General features: G+C 31.0%; 2 protein-coding genes across 2 annotated transcripts in view; one reads left to right on the forward strand and one right to left on the reverse strand.

Moving 5' to 3' along the window:
* The window catches only part of LOC107436829 (AP-4 complex subunit epsilon-1), a 28,749-nt gene extending 15,864 nt beyond the window's left edge, over positions 1-12,885 (forward strand). The window contains exons 11-19 of the mRNA XM_016048643.3: positions 1,448-1,587; positions 1,834-1,946; positions 2,644-2,738; positions 4,466-4,648; positions 6,316-6,384; positions 6,485-6,596; positions 9,834-9,969; positions 12,515-12,644; positions 12,747-12,885. Coding sequence (XP_015904129.2) covers positions 1,448-1,587; positions 1,834-1,946; positions 2,644-2,738; positions 4,466-4,648; positions 6,316-6,384; positions 6,485-6,596; positions 9,834-9,969; positions 12,515-12,644; positions 12,747-12,797 — 1,029 coding nt within the window. The 3' untranslated portion in view covers positions 12,798-12,885. The remainder of the gene's footprint in view (positions 1-1,447; positions 1,588-1,833; positions 1,947-2,643; positions 2,739-4,465; positions 4,649-6,315; positions 6,385-6,484; positions 6,597-9,833; positions 9,970-12,514; positions 12,645-12,746) is intronic.
* Positions 12,886-13,560: 675 nt separating this feature from the next.
* Positions 13,561-22,056, reverse strand: part of LOC107436831 (nose resistant to fluoxetine protein 6) — a 29,707-nt gene continuing 21,211 nt past the window's right edge. The window contains exons 11-15 of the mRNA XM_043048120.2: positions 20,336-20,482; positions 19,240-19,363; positions 17,027-17,201; positions 15,949-16,091; positions 13,561-13,825 (exon numbers count right to left, since the gene is read on the reverse strand). Coding sequence (XP_042904054.2) covers positions 13,691-13,825; positions 15,949-16,091; positions 17,027-17,201; positions 19,240-19,363; positions 20,336-20,482 — 724 coding nt within the window. The 3' untranslated portion in view covers positions 13,561-13,690. The remainder of the gene's footprint in view (positions 13,826-15,948; positions 16,092-17,026; positions 17,202-19,239; positions 19,364-20,335; positions 20,483-22,056) is intronic.

Genomic DNA, 22,056 nt, shown 5'->3' on the forward strand with positions numbered 1-22,056 from the left:
TGTTTTATTTTGTTGAAAGCGTAAATTTATATTTTAGTTTTGGTTGCTACTTTTGCAAAATATATGTCCATAAAAAAATGCCTTTTGTAGAAAAATAAAACTGAAAAATATAATAATAAAACTACACCAAAATATATACATAAATATATTTGTATTTATCCTAAAACGCATGCTAATTGTAATATGAAAGTTTGAATTTGTTTCAAAATTTTAAAATTTTGTTTTAAAAGAAATTATTCCTAAATTTAATTTTAGCTGAAAAGTTTGATGATCATGAGGTATTCTATTTTGTGTTTTCTTTTTCATACATCTTTATTTGTATCGCCGTTACCATCTTTATTTTTATTTTTTTCTATTCACACAAAAAATTTGTGAAGTGTGTGACTTTTCTTGGCTTCTAAAAATTCTTTAAATATGTGACTATTTTTTCCCCCTTTTATGTAGAAATTATCTAGTTAAAAAATGGAGGGATATAATTACATGTTTTGGAAACAAGGCCTATACTGCCGTGCAATTCAAAAAACAACGTAAGTGCTTCACGATTGATTTCGAGAAAAGTGACTTTACAGCAATTTTCTTTTCACACATATAGCTAAAATAGAATTTTAGAAAATTGATGAAACGAAATTTATGTTCGAAGTTCTTTTTTCAATATGTAGCTTATCATCTGAAAATGCCTTATATATAACTATCTCAATTTTGAATTTTTTGTCACTTACGTTGATTTTTCTTTTGCACAGCAGTATAGTTTTATATCGTAATTTTCCTTATTTTTCTAATATTATTTTGAATATATATATATCAATATATCTGAAAATATGTGAAAAAGTTCTTTTATTCTGAAATTTCCGTTCAGTAGTATATTTGATGAACATTGACTATTTTGATGAAGATATTTATTCTATTTTCTATATTTATATTTTTATTACATAATTTGCTTGTGTGTTTTCTATTTTTTTTTTACTTAAAATTCTTGAATTATGTGAGAGATTTTTTTTCTTTTTGAACATAAATTGTAAATTAGGAATACATGCTATGTAATTTGTAAGGTTATTGTGTCAGTTTATTTTTACTTTAATTTAAACTAAAATAGAGAATAAATTTCTTTAAAAAAATAGAAATGAACATAGATAATTTGAGTTAAAACTCCCTAGTTTCAAATTCTCCTAAAGGAGTATTTATATATATTATTTTAATGGAATATTTTAATTTTTTGTCTTACGAATTTTTTTTATTTTGGTAGTTAATACAAGTGATAATTTTGAAATATTTTATCTGTGTTATTTTTTCTCACTTTTACCTTTTTTTTTTTATTAATTCAACCTGTTCAGTAATGTTTTTCTAATCATTAAATTTATGTATTGTTTAAGATTTGTTTGTTGCTATTGTGATTTTACCTTTTGTATCATTGTACTTCATATGATTACAGCAAACCACATAATTTTAGACTTTGGAGCTTTTATACTACTTGGCAAACCCTTTTAATGTCCAGGCAATTTGTAAGAAAATGTTGGATTTCTTGATTTCTGCTACAACAGATGCAAAGAAAAAGGAGTTGTCTTTAAAAATAATAAAATTAGCAAAAGCGTATCCTTTTTTATAACTTTGGTTTAGAGTTCTTAAAAAAGTGATTTCAAAGGAAATAGTATTAGTTAATGTTTAAACAGCATTTGCTGTTAAAATGTTAAACCTTTTTAACAGCATTTTGTTATTTTGCTATTCTATGAACTTTTTGACTTACAACTTGTTAAACCTTGTTTATTTGTTTAGTTTTAGGTTCATAATGTTTAGGTTCATAATTGAGAAACATAATTTTTCTTAACTGGATTGTAGATATTCAGATAGAAAAGAATGGTATATAACGGTTAATATTTTAGTTTTGAATGAGACTGGTTCAGTTTTATCATCAACTGATGTGTATGACATTATAAATCATGTATCACAAGGTATAAATATTTTTAATTAACCACTTATAGTTTGGTTTAAAGTTAATTGAATTGAGGTTGTTATAAAATTAATTTGATATTTTGTGAAAAAAAATATTGTTTGCAACTGAAAACCATAAATGTTGGCTTAAATGTACATTGCTGAAAAGTTGGTTTTAATAATAATTTTTTTTTTAATTTTCCTATTATTTCGATTGTAAGAACTAAGAGAAACTAAGTTAAATATAAATTAAACATTTGTGAGAATTTGATTTTTAAATCTTTTTAAATATCATTGTGTAATCATAAATAAATAACATACCTTATAATATCAATAGTATGCTATTTTTGAATTAAAAATGTATAAATGTTAATTATTCTTTCTTTGATAATGTGTAAATAAATTATGAAGCTATTCACATTTAGCAGCAAATTTGCTGTACAATTCATTTTATTTATTTATTTTTAACTATTTCTACTATTTTACAATTTGCTTTTTTTGCATTTTTAGATTATAAAAATAAAATTTGTACTCATAACATTTAATTTCATTGATAATTTATTATTGTAATATACTAATATTAAAAGTATAAATTTCATTTTATTCTCCCTTTTTTATTTAGTTTTCAAATTATATATTTTTGTATTATTTTAACTTCAAATTGTTATTGAGTTTGAAAATTCTGTGAAAATAATTCCCTGCTATCTTTTTAATCAGATACTGTGTTACGTGAACTTGCTAAGAAGTGTTGTCTTGATTTGTACAAGAGGAAAGAAAAGTTGTCTTATGAGCTTATTAAACTTTATGTTTCTGTAAGTTTTATATTTATATGTTTCTATATAATATTAAAAAAAAATAATATAAAACAATATATCATCGTTGTCAGTCAATTCTTATTGGCCAAAAAAAAATAATATGAAGGAGTAATAATTAACATAGATGATCTGGAAATCTTCAGATATCATCAGTTTAATGTTTATAAAAGATAAATAAAGAAATAATCCATTGGTAAAAAGCATTTTATTATTTAATGGTATCATACCTTCCATCTATTATTCTCTGTTATTATTAACTTTTTATTTCGATTAATTTTAAAAATTAAGGACTTTAAACTAAAAGTGTTGCTCTTTTGTATTATAAATTAATAACATATTATTTTTTATGAAACGTTTTATTATTAAGATATTTATTTTCCTGTTTACAATTGAAAAAATTTATTACTTTTGTTGCAAATTTTAAGTAAAACTCTGTTCAGTCATTGTATGGAATTAGAGTAATAAATTAAAAATAACAATTAAAATTCAAAAGTATATTAAATAATACATATTAAATTTAAAATATCCTCAGTGGTAGGCGGATGAAGGGCTATAATTGCCTTATCGGTGGGCTAACCATGGGAGGTTTTTTTGGTTTGTAACACAAATGCGAATTTCGTTTCAAAAAATCCTCCGCGTAGGCTAGATTATCCCAATGCTTGATGCAGGAGTTCCCTTATCTTCAGGGTTGGGTTCAAAATTACAGGACTACAAAATTAAACATTGATTTGTTAGCTATTCAACTCCATTTGACAAATAAAATTAAATACAATCAGGAGCAAGGCAAGCTGGGACCAAGCTCCCTATTAATTTATTAATTCTTTTTTGCGGAATTTTTCTTAAATTACAATACTTTTTCTTTGTGTTTCATTAAAAAAAGTTGATAATAGCAAATTTAGCAGACTTGTCAACATCCTCAGAATAGTATTCTTATCTGAGGGGAGGAATTTTCTTTTTTTGCATTTTTCTTGACGACAGTTGGTGTCAAATTTCACCGATAGGTTTGATTATTTTTAAGTAGATGGCCTTTAACTGTTTTCACCAACAGTTATAGCTTTTAAAATGTGTCTTTTCATAAAATATTAATTATAAATTTAAAAGATAGACATTATTTGAAATGAAATTGGTACAAATCTAATAGTTATGGAAAAAAAATGTTTATAAACATAGAAATATCTAATGTTTTTCATATAATCTGAAGATCTGTAGGCTCCTTATGATTAAAGGATTTCAAAATGTTCCCTTGTAGTGTATTTCTGTTCTGTGTTAAATGAAGCAATTTTTATCCATTTGTGAATGTTTGAGTGTTTTACTTGTTTGCACTTTATATTGAATCATACTGTTTATATAACTTATACACGCTGCATATCCTGTTTTTTTTATTTTTTATTAATGTTAATTGTACTCTGAGTTCAAGTCATGTTAATTGTAAAATGGGAATACTTATATAAGTTTAATATTTTGTTTAAAATAATGAGAGTTTGAAACTATCTTAAAATTTAAAAAAAAAAAAGGTTTTTTATTGCATAGTTATTTTTTTACATTATTTTAGTTCTTATTCATATCTTGTATATTTCTTCTTTTTTATATATATATTTTCCCTATTTTTTTAGAAAACTTTTCTTTTTTAATATTTCTATTAAGAATTTAATACTATAATAGCTTTGATTTCTTCTTTTGCCCATTTATCGTTGAAAATTTTTTTGCTTTTAAATTTATTTTAGATTTTAAATTCAACTTCTGAATTTGAAGAAGTTTTACCTTACTTGGTGCCAATTTCTGATGAGAGTGCAATGACGTGGATATTTATTTCTTTGACTGACACACTTATGAAAAGTAAAGAAATAACACCAGATTTCACAACCTTTTTAAAGAGCTTAGATATCAATTTTTATTCTGCTCAGCAGGTGTGTATTTATGACTTATTTTTTTCTTCTCAATTTAGTGCAGTTTTTTGCATTTATGTAAAATGAATTAAGCAGTAAATTAGATTAATAAATTTTCAGAGAATTTAAATTAGGTTTAATTGCATAATGAGTAATTAGAGGAACATATTAATTATATCTTTTAAAATTAGCATTTGAAGGAATAGATAGAAGACTGTTTGAAAAATTATTTTCCTGTTCACTTGGCTGAATTAATTAATGCTACCAAGTCAAATTTTAAAATTTATTAAAACATCATATAAATTTTTTTTTTTTTACCCCCTCAAATGTATGTATATGTCAAAGGCTGATTAAAAATAAAGGATTTTCTATGGTACTTGGTACATTATGGAAATGCCAGCAACATTTGCAAAAAGCTTATGACACACATACTTTCACTAAAAGAAAAGCCTATTTTATTTGTCATTAATAAAATTTTTCGTTACATTTTCCCTAAATATTTTTCTTACACGGCAAGGGTGTTTCTCTGATGTTGTTCTATATAAAAACAGTTTGTGAAAAGTTAAAACTTATTATTTGGAAAAGCACTGTATTAAGTACAAAAAATGAGTGAAATAAAATTCACTTAATGAATAATGAAAAAAATGTATGTTTACATATTTTACATTCTTTTAAACTAATACTGATTTTTTAAAACTGACTTGTAATTCGATACATAAGAGTGACTATTGTTAAAACATATATGTTGCATAAATTTTAATTTTGGAATAGCATTGCATCAATGTGCAAAGTAATATTTAAAGAGTCTAAAAATACTTGTAGCTTTAACACTCATACATGATAGAATCTTAATATCACTGCTTAAAACATTCAAAAGTACAGATAATAAATTAAGTTGAATTTAAAAATATGAGCTGTAAAGTTCAGCTTGTAAATTTGTTTTAATTTTCTCATCTGAATATTTACCTATCTAGGAAAATTAATTAATTTAGGCTCTAATAATTATGCCTGAACCAAGGTGGCTCAAGGGATAGAGTGCTCACCTTCCAATGATGTAGCCCAGTTTCGAATCATAGTGCTTGCTGTTTGATTCGAATTTTGCTTCCGATTTGCACCGACCACAATGCTGCTGACATAATATATTCTCAGTGTTAGATTTATAATGTGTTAGAATCCACTTGATGTTGGGCTAACCATGTGAGGTTTTGTGAATTTCCTCTCCTTGTAGAACAAATGTGGATTGGTTCGATCAATAAAGTCCACGAAGGCAAGTTTGTCGCCATGTTTGATTTAGTAGTTTCTTTGTCTTCTCTTTGGAGTCCACAAAGATACAAAGTTGAACACAAATAGTCATTAACCCAAAAATGGCTCTGCTGTTTAGAACTGGTTATAAAATTAAAATAAAATTTTTTATTGCATCAATTATTCATTCAGGAATTTTTATGTTCAAACAGCAGTTAGTGGGATGCACTATTTATGATGTTCAAAATATTATTATTGAAAAAAAAGAAGATTCTTGAGGAGCTAAAGTATGACTATTATGAAAAGGAATAAAACTAATGCATGTGTTAAAAATTCTGAATTGACTTTAAACCGAAGTATTTGAAGGTTCAGATAATCAAGGTTATATTATATTTGTAAATTTAACTATCCTGATTATGGTTTTTAAAGTTTTTTTTTCTTTCTAGGCTTTAAAACAGCTTTTGCTTATCATTGACACCCTGCCAACTTTCAAAGAATATGATGTAAACGAAAAGGTACTTAATATTTGTAATGATTTATGCCTTTTTGAAGTCTCTAATGAATAGAGAAGTTTTATTCACTTTTTGTGTAACTTTTATTATGTATGTTTTTAAGGTTGATCCTTCCTTGACATTTTTGGACAATTTTTTGGTGCTATCGTTAGAAGAAAGTGGATTTTGTTACCAGCCTCTTAGTTACCGCTCAAATTCTATCTCAATGGATGAAAGTAAGTTATAAATTGCTTCATTTGTATAATTTTTGTAAATCATACAAATGTATTTAAAAATTTTATAGTTAAAATACGGTGAAACCTTTAGAAAAGACCACCTCTCTGTTGAAACCTCCTCTATTTACATCTACTATTGTGAGGCACAGAACTTTTTCCATAGACTTTGTGTTGAATAAAACCTTTAAGAGAGACCTTCAAAACCTCACCTAACGACCAGGTAAACCTCTGCACCAAATTTGGAAAAGGCCAAATAAGGAGCACAAAAAAATATAAGAAATATTAACAGAACAAATAAGTATATTCAAATGTATTTAAAATATTTGTGAGTGGCTCTTATTTAGCGAGGTCTTTTTCATGATCTGTAAGAGAGATTGATAATTTCATGTTACAGGCAGAGGGCACTAAAATCAATGCTATCAATGATTTAGAGTCAAAGTTAAATTTTAAAAAAATATTTCATTTTAGAAAAAAGGACCATTTTTATGAACGCTAAATTTTATTAATCGACCAGGTTTTCATAATGCCAACACAAGTAGCCTCTCCACTCCAAAAAAATGACTATGAATAAAAATTAACATGGCTTGCGTAAAATCATGTACCTTCAATTACATTTTGAAGTCAATGGAGGTAACCCAGGGGTGATTGTGGGCCCAACTCAAAAGTCCTAAGAATTTCTTGAGTAAAATCATTCAAAAAATCCATACCTTTATAAATTTAAATCATTGAAATTTTCTAATTGTGATGTTCTAAATGAATCATATGCAGCATAATTTAAATGAATAATTATTTGTAAGTTTACTTTTATCTCTAATCGCATTTATTATTCTGCCAGAAAAAATATTTACAAATTAAAGAGATGCCAAGTATAAATTCTAGTTCTAATATTTTTAAATAAAATATACAAGAAATTTCATGCATAAATGTGATCGATGATTTCTTGAAACTTCTGGACTTCTATGAAAAATCCGGAGATCCGGATTTTTTCCGGAGCACAATCACCCCTGGTAACCTCCATTAACAACCATTTTATTGTATAACAGAGAGTGGTCACTCTCGAGAGGTTTCATTGTACTCCAAAATGAATTTTTTTTAATAATAATTGCCTCATTTTATATTTTTATTATTATGCAATTGCTATACTACTTACTGCACCATCTGCTCTAAAATTTTATATTTAACAATTGTTTCACTTTTACTATTACTATCCGATACCTGTAGCAACTTATAAAATAATTAAAGATTCTCAATTTCTTATTTAAAATGTTTTGATAATATTTAATTCATTAAAATTTAATCTTTAATTAATAATCCTATTAATGGCCAATCTTTAACTGTTCATGTGTCTTTCAATAATGTATTACCTAAAATAAAAAATTTATCTAAAGATAGTTTTGCAAAACATAGAGAAAATTTATCATATTTATATCAAGATTTGTAAAGATAAAATTTGCTGCTCAATATTTTTAAATATTCCATATTAATTAGATATCTATCTTGTATTTAATAATATGATAATACTTATTTTATATATAAATATGAAATAAACATTTCATATTTATCTTTATTGCATTTTATTTTTCCCAATGAAAAGAATGTTTCCCTTTTCTTCAAACTCAGCTGTAAGTATATTTGGTACTTTGGGATTATCCCATCAACCATTGTCGCCAAAAGGTAGCTTCTACACCAACAACCGCAAATTTGATTGTTCAATGTATAATTATGAAAAAATAAAAGTTTTTAGTTTTGTGACATTAAGTCACAGCCTAATTTCTAAATATCCCGTTTTGTTAATCAAGATACTTATTTTTTCGGCTTAATTTATGATTTTATGATACAATTTTTATTGTCTTCATCTTTTTCTTCTCGCCCCTTAACGCGTTAGCGCAATGAGGACATTTTCCCCAGGAAGTTCCTTGCTCATTCCTCAGACACTCCTTTTCTTGGAAAAAAAGCTGTCGGCGACCTTTGATGTCAACACATGTTTTTAGTTACTGTACGGTCGCCGTTAGTATTTAATTATGCTTAAATTTAAGGGGTTAGTCAACTCACTTCAGTTCGCTCCTTAAGCTAGATTCTTTTGCTTTTTAGGAAGTTTAACTTCCACTTCTAGCTATTTCTTTAAATACCGCCCATTTCTGGGAGCGGGCAGCATTCGAAGTTTTTGTCAACACGCTGTCGAGCTCGACTGTGATGAAATCCTTCTTCGCCATGCAGATGTTTTTGAAAAGATGACTCCAGCGGCATCCCACTCCCGCGTTCCATGAGTTTGGTTACATCTCGAAAGTTTGGTATGAAAATGCCAAATGTGATTTGAAGAAGCGGTCCATAGTCCTCCACTGATGGCTTATCCTTTTCAATCATGTGCCAGAAGTTAGTGTGCTGATATTTATAAGGTTCTTTGTGGCTGTGCCCCTTCGATGTCATGCTCTACTATTATCCAATTTAACAAACCATCTGCTGCTGTTAAAAATAAAACGAACATTTGTTTGATCAACCAGAACTCATTTATTCTGTGTCCTTTTTAAGAACATTATTGTTTTTCCAACATTTTAGACATCCCAAGGTAAACCTGCAACAGGTATGTGAAACTCCATTACAATGACATCTTGATTTTTTATTGTGTTTTCTTTTATGTTTTTATCTCTAAGGGTTATTGCTCACATCGCATAAATTTAATTGTATTTTTTTTAGTATCGGCCAATCTTTTTAAATTTTAACTCCATATTTATAACAAGTTTGTTTTGATTCTTTTAATTACGCTTTTTTATTATGTATTTTTACATTTACATTTTTTTTGTTATCATTATTTTATTATTATTATTTGATAAATTTTAATGTGTTTAGAATTTTTATTTTGGAAACTGTTTTTCATTATGATGGCGCTAAAGGATTTCCACATTCCGAGCATTGACAGGTTAACAAGATAGTCCCAAAGTACCATATTTTTTACCGTATTTACGCACATAACTAATTTTTTAAATTTAACAAAAAATATTTTTATGATATTTAATTATGTTCATTTAAAGCATAGATAAGTAAAATAAATACAAATATATTTCAAAAAAAAATTATTAGGTTTTTATGCATAATGTAAAACTAAAATTGTAAATTGGAATAAAAAATTTTAAGTGTTCACCTGTTGTTTTGCATACCTTGTTAAAATAAAAATGCATATTGATACAGATAGATTTCAAACTATTTTCAAATTAATTTATTTATTTATTAATTCAAAAGGTCAACATATATCCAAAGTTGACATTACATCAAGCTTCAGTGATGTTTCAATTGCTCAAGAATCTGTAAATAGCCAATCCCAAATATCCGGAACTTATAATGCCATTAGTTCACCCAGCACTTCATTTCAAAGCATGTAAGTAGAGCCTTTTACTTTTATTCATTTTTTAAATATATTAAGTTGACAATAACTTTTATCCATTTATATATAATGAAATCTCATTTAATTTGCTTTCGATATTAATTATTACAACTTTCACTTGCAATATTTTAACAAACAAAAATATTTTAACATATCATTACTGGAGAAAAGCCCATCTAATTGCTGCAAATTTGACCTTGGTTATTTTCAAGTCTACCTGAGAGTTACTCCAATCGCCACATGAGTAAACGACCAGTGACTTTTTCCCATCACTTTTTTAAAAGATTGTTAAATGATAGAACAGAATTGTTAAAATGCTCAGTGCGACCATTCAGAATCTATCAAATTGTAGAAAGATTTATGTGGGCGGAGAATTGTTTTTAGCAATTAACGTATTTAAAAGTTGTAATGGATACATTGAATGTAAACTCATGTTTGTGAAAATTGCAACACCATGAAGGAATCGTCATAATTGAATGAAATTTACTACACAGTTGAGTGGTAGTGGTACAAATAAATGATTAAACTTTCAAAGCAAACAAACAATAACAAGAGATCGAAATCAGTATTTTGTGTAGCCATCGCGCACCGCAATAAGCGCTGCTACACGACGTGGCATGGAGTCAAGCAAATTTTGAATGTCTGTCTGAGGAAGAGCATTCTATATAGTTTGTATGCATACCCAAAGTTCATCTGTGGAAACAACAGAACGAGATCAAGAGCGAGACACCGACCAACGAAATGGCACACATGTTCAATCGGTGATATATCTGGGGAATACGCAGGCCAAGGAAGAAGCTGTACCTGCCACAATGCAAGGAAGGATTGAACAGTCCTAGCAATATGAGGGCGGGCATTGTCTTGTTGAAATACAGTGCCTGGCAAGGCTTGAAGGAAGGGAACAGCTTGGGGCTGTAAAACTTCACCGATGTACCGGTTGTTGTTCAGATTACCCACAATTCGTAGCAATTGAGATCGTCCATGATATGCTATGGCACCCCAGACCATAACTCCGGGTGTTCATCCACTGTGGCATTCGATTATGCACTCCGGAAGGTGGCGTTAGCCGGCATAGCGTCTGACACGAATGCGGCCATCAGGGTACCACAAATTAAAGTGGGATTCGTCAGAAAACCCTGCCAATCAGCACGACAGTCCCTATGCTGATTGGCCCATTGTAGTCGCAGGCAGTGATGGTTTAGCGTGATGGTGATCCTGTGTAAAGGAGTCCTTGCGCGCAGTTCACGCTGCAGTTGACGTCTATGAATTGATGAAGCACTCAATGAAACACCTGTAGCTATTGACCACTGTCCTGCCAGTTGTCTAGAGGGAGCCGTACGGTCTGTCAGCGCCATGCGGACCAGGTGTCTATCATCGCGAGCTGATGTGACATTTCGGGATCCACTCCCGGATTCCCGAGTTGTCTGACACTCGTTCGTCCACTGTTTCCAAACACGCATCACTGTGCTGCTGTTACGCTGCACACGAGCGGCTACTGCATGACAAGACAATCCAGCTTCACGAAGGCCGACGATTCTCCCCTTTTCAAACTCCGAAAGTTGTTGAAATCTCGTTCTCTTTCGACGAAGAGGCATAAGTAATGTCTGAACTAGCGGTTACCACTAGCAGATAACCACCGATAACCATACATGTGTCGCTACAGCCGTCCATTTATTAGGATCCATCCGCCGTTCAGAGGGTGCTGCTCAGCATACGCATGCGTTACGGGTCTGTAATTCTAATCATTTGCATATTATGCTCTATTTTACATTTCCTGAAAATTTCAGCACACTCGCATAAGTCCTTCATGGTGTTGCAATTCTCACAAACATGAGTTTATTTTGTTTCCTCAAATATTTTTACATAAAGTTCTTTAAAGTGAGTATATTTAACTAAATTTTGTCACTTACTTATATTTGTGAATTAACTTTTTATAGCTGTAGATTTCTAATATGATTTTTTTTAAAAATGAATTTTAATCCAAACAAAAAAGAAATTTTAAAAAGTTGCTATTAAATAGAAAAGACTTAATTTAAAAAGTCAAAAAACAACTCCTTCAAAAAGAAAAGAAAATCAAAATTTGTTTTTTAAAGATATGTTAGCAGGACAATACTTCATCAGGGGACACACTGCCTGCTAACATACAGGAGCTTTTCTGTTGTCAGTGCTCCGAGGCCCCATACATAATGGAAAGTCAAATAAGAAAAAGCAATTAGCAAAATTGAAACGTAAATGCAAAGATAAATAAATATTAAACAATAAATAAAGATAAAAAATGACAAATTGATTATGAAAAGGACTTACCTATAGCGATCACTGACTCATTAAGAAAAAAGTTGCTACTAAGTCATAAGTCTGCTGGCCACTGGCTACTAACTAAAAATTTAAATTTTCAGGTATACTTCCAGGGTTTTTGGGGTTGATTTTAATATGCGTCTTATGAAAATATTTTTAGATTTTGATCCAATGAATATTTCTGGGGATATTTTACTATTTCCATTTTTCTTGGGACACCCTATAAATTAATTTTGTGTTTTAGGTCTGGCAGTAGAAATTTATCATTTCAAGTACCCAAAGCACTTAAAAATCTTTGGACAGAGGAAGGGCGTAAGAATAAATCAATTACCAAAACGCTATCTGTGGAAGATGTTGAAACAGATTCAATTCAAGTAATCTATTTTTTCTTTTATCTAAATCTTTACTATACAAAAAAAAATAATTGTTTATGCTTTAATTGTTTTAATTTAAAAAAAATTTTTTTTTTAATGTAGACTGAAAAAGGGAAGGAGGATTTTTCAGAACTCTTCGCTGGAGTATCATGAGAAAAAATGTTTCAGAAATTCTGCCAAATGAGTTTGTTTCTGTATTATAAAATTTAAATAATATTATTAAAAAGGTTTTAATATTGTATTAATTTTTACTCTTATTTAATTTTATTTTAATTAATTTTCAGTGGAAAGCATTTTAATATAATTTAAAATTTAACCTAATATGCTTATTAATTAAAGCAGACAATATATTATGTTGCAAAATCGAATGCGAAAATTTTTCTCTGAATAAACTTTTAACGGATTTAGATTCTAGAACCTCAAATTATAGAGTATCTGCTATGGAAAATATGGTACCAATAATATAGGCAAGAGAACAAAAGTTTGAACCCCTTAATGTAAATTTGAGGATAATTGACTTACTTATGAAATTTGAAGATAATTCATTTTTAATAATTATTCTATTTAATAATAGTCAAAACAATTCTGAATTGGGAGAATACGAAACAATTGGGGAAATTTTTATATGGTTTTAAAAATGTAATTTTTAAGTGACTAAATTCAAAATTTGAATGAAATTGGTCTAATAGTTTATATGTTATTCAATTTTAAATAAGTCGTAAGTTTAAAATTTGACTTCCATTGTCATACCATTATAGTTTTGTAAAGATTAACCATTGTTAAAGAGAGAAAACTTACATTTTAGAAAACCCTTGTTAGTTTTTATTTTTTTTAGGAACTTAATCAACAAATGTTGACAATTTTTTCACCTTATAAAAATTTCATTTTTTTAAATAATATCCTTTTGAAGGTCATGTTCAGTTGCTAGCACATTTATATGTATTTTTTTCCTTGCACAGAATACACATATTAGTATACACATAGTTGTTCAGGGTCATATAACAATAACAGCTGCTGACCACATAAGTAAAGAAATAAAAATAGTCTTATTGAGTTCTTGATCTTGATTGAAATTTATTTCTTATTAGTTTTTCTAATCTGATTAAGGGAGATTCAAAAGTCAGTGATATTAACATTGAAAATGCATAAGTCACCATCAAAAGACCCAGAAACAACATGACCTAAAACAGTTGTGAATAATTTGTTAGCAAAATAAATAAAAGGTAGCATTACATTTATATTAATAAATTGTAATTACATGTATAATTTGTTTGAAAACTTCGTTCACAAAATAAGAAGTTTTTTGTGGAGAATAAACATCTTATGTGAGTTTATATGTATTTTAATATCTGGATAAATAATTTCCCTTGTTAAAATCGTATCGATATTATACGTTTTACAAAGATTATTATCAAATAGTGAGAAAAATTAAGAATTTTATTGATTGAAAACCACCGGATCTAATACGACGAAATGTGACATATTATTAAGTGATGTACTGGATGTTTTGTAATAACCGTCCTTACTATATATCATTAGAATACTAGTAAAAAAAACAGTATGCATTATTAGTTGCAAATTAATATTGTGAAAAAGAACAAATTAATTTCTAACTCTTATTGTTCTTTACTGAAATTAATATGGGTGAAAGAGGAATAAAAATAGTCTAGGAAATGATTTGAGAATGATGTTTAAAGAAATTCTTGCAGAAAATGAACACTCAGGAGATAGAGCGTTCGCCTTCCAATGAGGTGAACTGGGTTTGAATCCCAGCGATGGCTGGTCGATACGAATTCCGTATCCGGCTTGCACTGACCTCAGTGATAGACGGACCATGGGTTAGAGTCCCCTTGTCGTCAGGTTAACTGTAGAAAATCTTCGTGGTTTACATCTCCATGTAAGGCAAATGTTAGTTAGTTTCGTAAAAAAAGTCCCCAACGAAGGCAAAATACTCCCAATACTTGACTCAGGAGTTCCCTTGTCTTTGGATTGGGTTCAAAATTACAAGGCTACATAGTTGAACATTAGTAGTCGTAAACCCAAAAATTGGGTTGGCTGCTCAACGACGGTTATAAAATATTAAAAATAGGCAAATACATTCTGCTTTATGCTTTTTCCTGACATCATTAATGATTTAGAATTTTTCTAAACATTTTTGTAGGGTGGGATAGCCTGGTTGATAGGACGTTGGGGCCCATGTCCAAAAGGTTGTGAGCCTGCCGGTTGAAGACTCCTCGTGTAGGTGTCTATCTGGTGACAAAGTCCTCTAAGTTCCCGGAACAAATAAGTACCTCTGGGGTTACTGAAGTGGGGATTGATTGTTTTCAGATTCAGATCAAAATTACAATCTATGGATGAATGAATAGATTTGCCCTGTAAAACGTGCTGTGATGTGTGTGAAGATATTCTTGGCCAGAGATGGCACCACTGAAAAAAAAAAAAAAACACCCATTGTCTTAAATTTGCTTGGTTTCACCAAGTAGGCAAGCTGGTATTGGCAAGTGGCATTAGAAACAACTGAAATTTTTTTTATCACTTTAATGTTAGTTTGTCACCCATAATGTGTGCAGTTTTTAATTTTTACAAAATTTTAAATACTATATTTTAAGGATCATCAGTATTTAACACCCTGCGTCACACACTCTCTCTCTGTATATATATACACCGAAGAGCCATTACATTATGACCACCATGCTAATAACATGTAGGACCACCTTTATCTCTCAAAACTGCTATCACCCTCCGTGGCATTGATTCCACAGGTGCTGATAGGTAGTCTGAGGTATCTGGGACCAAGCGCTCACTAACTGGTGATGCAATTCCCTCACATTGCGAGGGGGTAGTGTGGCAGCACGAATTCGGTTTTTCAAGTAGGACTGTAAGTGCTCTATTGGATTAAGGTCAGGTGAATTTGGGGGCGAAGACAAGACTTGAAAGTCACTGGAATGTTTTTCGAACCAATCCATGACGATTCGACCTTTATGACATGGTGCATTATACGGTTGGTAAACACCATCCCCCGCAGGAAAAACTGTTGCCATGAATGGGTGAACCTGGTCTGCAACTATGTTCAAGTAGCTTACAGACGTCAGGGATTGTTCTATGAGGATCATGGGTCCTAATGGGCTCCATGAAAACATTGTTCCTGGGCGAGAAACTATGAAAACCAGGGTGAGCCCATTGTTATAGATGGAGGGTGATCATAATGTAATGGCTTTTCAGTGTATATATCTGTGAAAGTTCCATACTGATAAAGATAAAGTATCTAATGGCTCATATTGAATGTGTAGAAATTGCTGCTTACCATTGTCTGATGGTTGAAGTCCAGCGTCTGTCTCTGGTTACTAGAATAAAGATCCATCAAGATGACATGAATCAGATATGCGCAGTAAGTCAGTCTACTCAGAGGAATGAATAATTTATAGGAGAGAAATTTGTCTACAACACCTGTAAAAATACACAATGATTTATTTATGAATGCTACGTTTCAATAAGCCTTCTAAAATGAGATTTAAATAATTTAAGTTCATCATTTAAAAATGGCCCTTTTAGCTCATCAAATTTCAACTTTATAATTGTGTTTCAACAGGCTGCAGATTTTTTTTTTCATTTACCGGTATCACAGTCAGTAGTTCTAAAACTGTAATTGAACTATAATTTTTTTTGTACATATGCCCACTTACTTTCTGAATGGTAAGTTTCTAAGTATTAATGTATTTGCACAGCAAAATAAAAAGGTGTGTAAAGCTAAAAAAGTGGGAAAAATTCGAAATAAGCACATAAAATTACCATAACTTTCGAACAAATTAAAATTTCGAAAATACTTGTGTTCAGTTTATAAAAAAAATAATCTCCTTTGGGAGCGTAAAATTTCAAAACTGTAATTTCATTTCTGCGGTCAGCACGATATTTTTACAGTTAAAAGTTCTTAACAAATGATGGAATGTTTTTTTTTTTTTTTTTGTATTCCATCGTATTCTCTGTACAGTTTTTTCCCCACATCAACGCGATTTCAAACTTCTTATTCTTATAAATTTCGCGCAGTAAAACAAAATGTAACATAGAGTTGAGCCCTCAAAAATAGCTACGGCGGTCTTTATGATTTTTTTAATCTGCAGAGTTTGTGTATTTTTTCATTTCATTTTTGCCATAGATTCCAAGATTATACATTAAATACATCCTGAGTATTTCTTTTTGATTTCCAAGTAAAAAATATATTATTCCTCATTGCTTTATTAAATCTTAAATAAACACAAAATGTTATTTAAATTTTTTTTTAGGAAAGAAATGAAATTACTGGGAAATAATACTTTATAGGTAAGAAAGTTAATAGCACTCAAAAGTGGTATTTGTAAAGTGGGAAAAATTGATTTAATACATACCTCCATGTCCAGATAAACAAACGAAAATTAACCAGCTCAAACTCAAGCCATAAACCGTGCGAGTTAAAGCATTGTAAAAGCTGGCTCCCACTAAATTTGGTGTTTGGTGATAGGTACCATAGACACAGTACAAACCAGATGTAATTGATAGCAGCCAACCAGTCCATAAAGTAGCCTATAAATTATCAAGAAACGATATACAGTCAAACCCCGCTATAGTGAACACGATTTATAGTGAACGAAATGTTCGGTCCCGTACCTAGCTGTACACGTATGTTATTTTTTGTGGATATAGTGAACCAAAAAGTGAGGAAGTTGGATATTATAAACTTTTTTCTGTCTTCGGCTGATTTTTTTTTTGTAATAAATTTGAAATATCTACTTCAAAATAAGTACTTGTACTGATTTTTAAAACCAATTATAGAGTGGAATATAGCGATAAGCATCTTTTCTTGTTTCCTTCTTCTATCTCACTTTCCCATCCCTAAATAAAGAACAACCCAGGCAAAATTTTCCCTGAATCAGCTTCGCATTAGCTAAAGATAACAAATATTTTTTTCTTCTTTTTTTTTTTACACAAGACGAAGAGTAATAAAAATAACTTTGCACATTTTATGTTACTACGTATTATTTTTCAGTCATTTTTGTATTTCATTTAATTGGCCATTTATTTAATTAGTGTATAAAAAAAAGGAAGGAGTTCGGAAGCCTTAGTTAAAATTGTTTGTGGAACGGATATAGTGAACCGAAATTTCGGTCCCTTGAAGGTTCACTATAGCGGGGTTTGACAATAATATCTCGTAACATTCTTTTTGAAATTTTAATATTATATTTTCACAATCTCTTTTTATATTTTTTGTAACACTGGAAAACAAAAAATTTCTGTTGCACGAGTTTTTTTTTTTGTTTAAGCGGATGTTGGATTTTTACACGTCGCTGATTTCAAATCTGCAATCTATTTCTCTCTTCAAGCTGCAGTTTATTTAAATAACAATTTTCGACTATCTTTTGTTGAAAAATACAAGTTTAAAAGAGTTATATTTAACGGGGATTCGTATAAATAAATGTTGTGGCAAATTTCTAGGAGAGTTAAGGCACATCATCAGGATTAAAATTGCATAGGAACCCATGGACGGAAAATTCGCACGCCGCTAGGGGCGCTTTCTTATTATGGACTGTTTCTTCGCGTACTTCTGGTCCCTCAGTGGACTGCTCGTTCCCAGCAGATCACCGATGTCAAGCATCACTGACTGCTGTCAGTGTGCGGGTGGGTGACCACTTGGATCAGTCTGCGTAGGGACCGAGGGTGTGCGGGATTGGTCCTCGTTAAACTGTTCTATCGTAAAGTGCTCGACTTTGCGTGCAGGTAGTTGGGCTACTGAAGTTGGGGTGCCATCCCCTCTGCAGAAGATCAAAATTGTGATGGCGTGTCTTCGGATCATCCTCAGGGATGTTTCCCAGACCGTTGCCAATAGCCCATTGTGCAGCTCTAGTGCGACGTAGATTAACTACAACTACTTCGCGTGCTTCTGAAAAGCTCATAATATGAAAGCGCCTTTAGCCGCGTATGCCGACATTTTTGGTCGTGTAGGTTCCTGATGATGTGTCCTAACTCCCCTAGAAATTTGTCCCAACATTTACACGAACCCCTGTTTCATATAACGTTTTTAAACTTCTATATTTTTATTAAAACTTTTATTTAAAAAAAATGATAACTTTAGGAGTAAAACTAATTTCAGATTTGGAGTCCCCACACCTGAATTAAGCAAGATTAAGTATTTGTATAAATGCACCAAAAAATTTGTTTCCCAGTGTAATTATCTATACAATTTTATTCTTTTATTTATTTTTTAATCATTTTTATTATTATTTATTTTTTTTGAGAATTCAGTTTATAGATTTAGCAAGTTCCTGTTATATTTTTAGTTGTAGTACCGAAATTAATACTATTGAAGCAGTATTAAATAGAAATAAGACATAAATAAAATCTTAATAATTAAAATGAAAATGTAAATGTGCGTTTGCAGAACAGTACTTCATCAGGGGACACACTGCCTGCAAACACACAGGAGCCTTTCTGTTGTTAGTGGATTTAACCGAAACTAACAGTGCCCCGAGGCCCCTTAGTGAGGAGACAAAAAAGTAACATTTACCACAATTTAAAAGCACTATATACTATTGAAGCAATTTCAGAGGTAAATATGAATACTTACACGATTAAGACTTATGTTCGTTATTTTCTTTTTGAAAATTACGTAACCCAGTGCTATGCCGATCAAATATGGCGCAATTCTAGTATAAGGCTTGTAATAAATTTTGTCCATATATTCCAGAAATCTAAAAAAGAAAAAAAGCCTAAATACAATGATATTCATACCATTCGACGGCATTTGTATCATTCTTAAAGTAGAATGCTTAAACATACTTTGGAATTTTTTAGGAAGAAAATATTGTAATTTCTTATTTTTTTAACATTTAAATATTTTTGAGATAAAAATGTATTATTGGGAATTTAAAAGTATTATTTCCAGAAATTCTTGCCATTAAGTTCGATTTTAAAAAATTGTCATGCCCAACTGCTATGTGCCAATCACTGGTTGCGACCTCTTGGATATGGGCCCAGCGCCCTACCGACCAGGCTATCCCGGCCTTCGCTTTTATTATGTACTTTAACATATCCTTGTAGGCCGGGATAGCCTGGTCGGTAGGGCGCTGAGCCTATGTCTGAGAGCTCGTGGGTTCGCACCCCGCCGGCCGAAGACTCACCCGTGTAATAAAGTGACTGATGCACGTTAAATCTGTCGAGTCGCTAAAGTCCTCCATGTTCCCATAACAAATCAATATCTCTGGTGGTACTGGATTGGAGATCGATCGTTCTCTGATTCAGGTCAAAATTACGATCTGTGGATGAATGAATGGATGTGGATGAATAAAACGGGTACGACGTTTGGTGTGGCTGAAGTAGAATTCTTGGCCATAGATGGCGCCACTGGAAAAACAAGAACAATCGCACAACCTCTGCCTAAACAGGCATACGTCAACAACAACAACATATCCTTGTAAAAGTAATATATTAGCTAGGGTAAAAAAATGCTATCGAAACCTAATTCACTCCTAAGGAGGACGGAACTGAAAACATTAAAACCCTTTAAATTGCCAGAGGAAGCAGAAAAATTGAAAAGTTGATCATTTGGAAACACTTCCGTGTTTTATCAGGCGAACTGGTTTTGATGTTTCCATCCTCATAGTGACAACACAAATCTTGATAGGATTTTTGTATCAGAAGGAAGTAACAAGAGCCTTACTTACCGTTGCAAATATGTTGTGTCTGTTTCCATATGACGAATATCACCCAAAGTTCCAGCTAGCAAATCATAATGGTAGGTGATAATGAAACCGCAAAGCCAAGACCCGCATAAGAACAGTGTCATAGTTGCGTAACCGATTTTCGGCCACCTGAAATAAAATTTGTTTTTAATGAGAAAATTCACTGATTCGTTCACGATTTTTCATTATGAAATAAATTTGATATTTTAAAATTTTTTTTAATATCCTCAATTTTTACGCTTCAACTGGGTACCAACTCGAAAAGAAGTATACTGCCGAAATCTCACGGTTGAGCATATAATCACGTGACTGTGCATGACGAGTAAACGTTACAGCTGTTAGACTTGGTACGCTGAATCAATTGGCGGATCAGATTTAATCTGATGTCTACAAGCGAACTAGAATGGCTGCTGAATTCGCGTGATGTCACTTTAGGCTCCCAATGTAATAATTGCAAGCGACGTCACGCATGGTGCAGCTAATCAGATTCGACGCATGCGCGTGGCGTCACTTGGAGGCATCTAATGAAATCTGATCTGAAAATTGATTTAGGGTGAAAATAAACTCAAGCATGAAAGTTGTAGCTTGTGCTGCAGCCATGCGCAACCACGTGATTGGAAACTTGTATGTGATTAGTTGCAAGTACCCAATTATGATAATTAGTTCTTTTAGAAAGCTACAAGTTGGGAGTTTTCGTTGAATTATAATTTCGTGGTGAGGATTTAAGGATATTTGTAAAAAAAATATTTCACCGCAAAACTTTTACTTTTCAAGGGCTTCAAAACTGTATATTTTTTGTCTAATGGATATGATAATAATAATAAATTAATGATACTGATAATTAAACTGGGGATCCCATTAAGGTGCGTAGCGTTTTTTAAAGGTGCTTATTTTCGATTTTTGTTTTTTGAAAGCCCTTAAAGGCGCTTTTTTCATGGGGTTTTTTTAAAAAGTACTTAATTTTCCCCTTTCTAAAATGAGATTTTTTTTCTTCACCATGTCGATTTTCGCCACGTATTAAGCAAAAGCGTGCGTTTCACGTTGTTCTATTCAACGTTTTTAAAATTTATTCAACCACAATCTATTTGGGCGTACCGTCTGTCCATTCGCGATCGCAACGAACTATAGGGGGCGTTGTTGTATGAGACGCTTACCTGCAATTTCCATATGAACCGTCATTCAGTTACTCTGGAGACGTCGTTAATGTAGCNCGATCGCGAATAGCGTACGAAAGCGCCAATCATTTTACAGGTTTGATGAAATACTTGCGAGTCAGCATGTGAGCTGGGTTCTGTGAAATTATTGTACTCTATTGTGCAACTCTGCTGCATTTTGCAAGATATTCTCCTTTTCAGGCTTCATTTTCCACCATCTTATATGGAACCGTAAAATCTCTCGATCTTTTTATGGTGGCTAATATTATCAAGAAAAGAGTTCTTTGTCAGAAACTGGTTATTTTATCACGGTCATGTAAAATTTTTGAAATTTTTTTTTGCATTTTGTTAATGTATATAGTGTTTAAAATATTTTTTGTGTGCTTAAAAAGTACTTAACGGTGCTTATTTTTTGTTGAGGGATTTGGCTTTGCACCCTGGGGGAGGTAGTGCACATCATATGGATGGAGAAATGCATTACAACCGTGATCTAAAAAGTTACAGGCTACCTTATGAACTGTTTTTGTGTACTTTTATTATCTTATCTGA

Source organism: Parasteatoda tepidariorum, chromosome 8, assembly GCF_043381705.1.
Source record: "Parasteatoda tepidariorum isolate YZ-2023 chromosome 8, CAS_Ptep_4.0, whole genome shotgun sequence".
Classification (NCBI taxonomy): domain Eukaryota; kingdom Metazoa; phylum Arthropoda; class Arachnida; order Araneae; family Theridiidae; genus Parasteatoda; species Parasteatoda tepidariorum.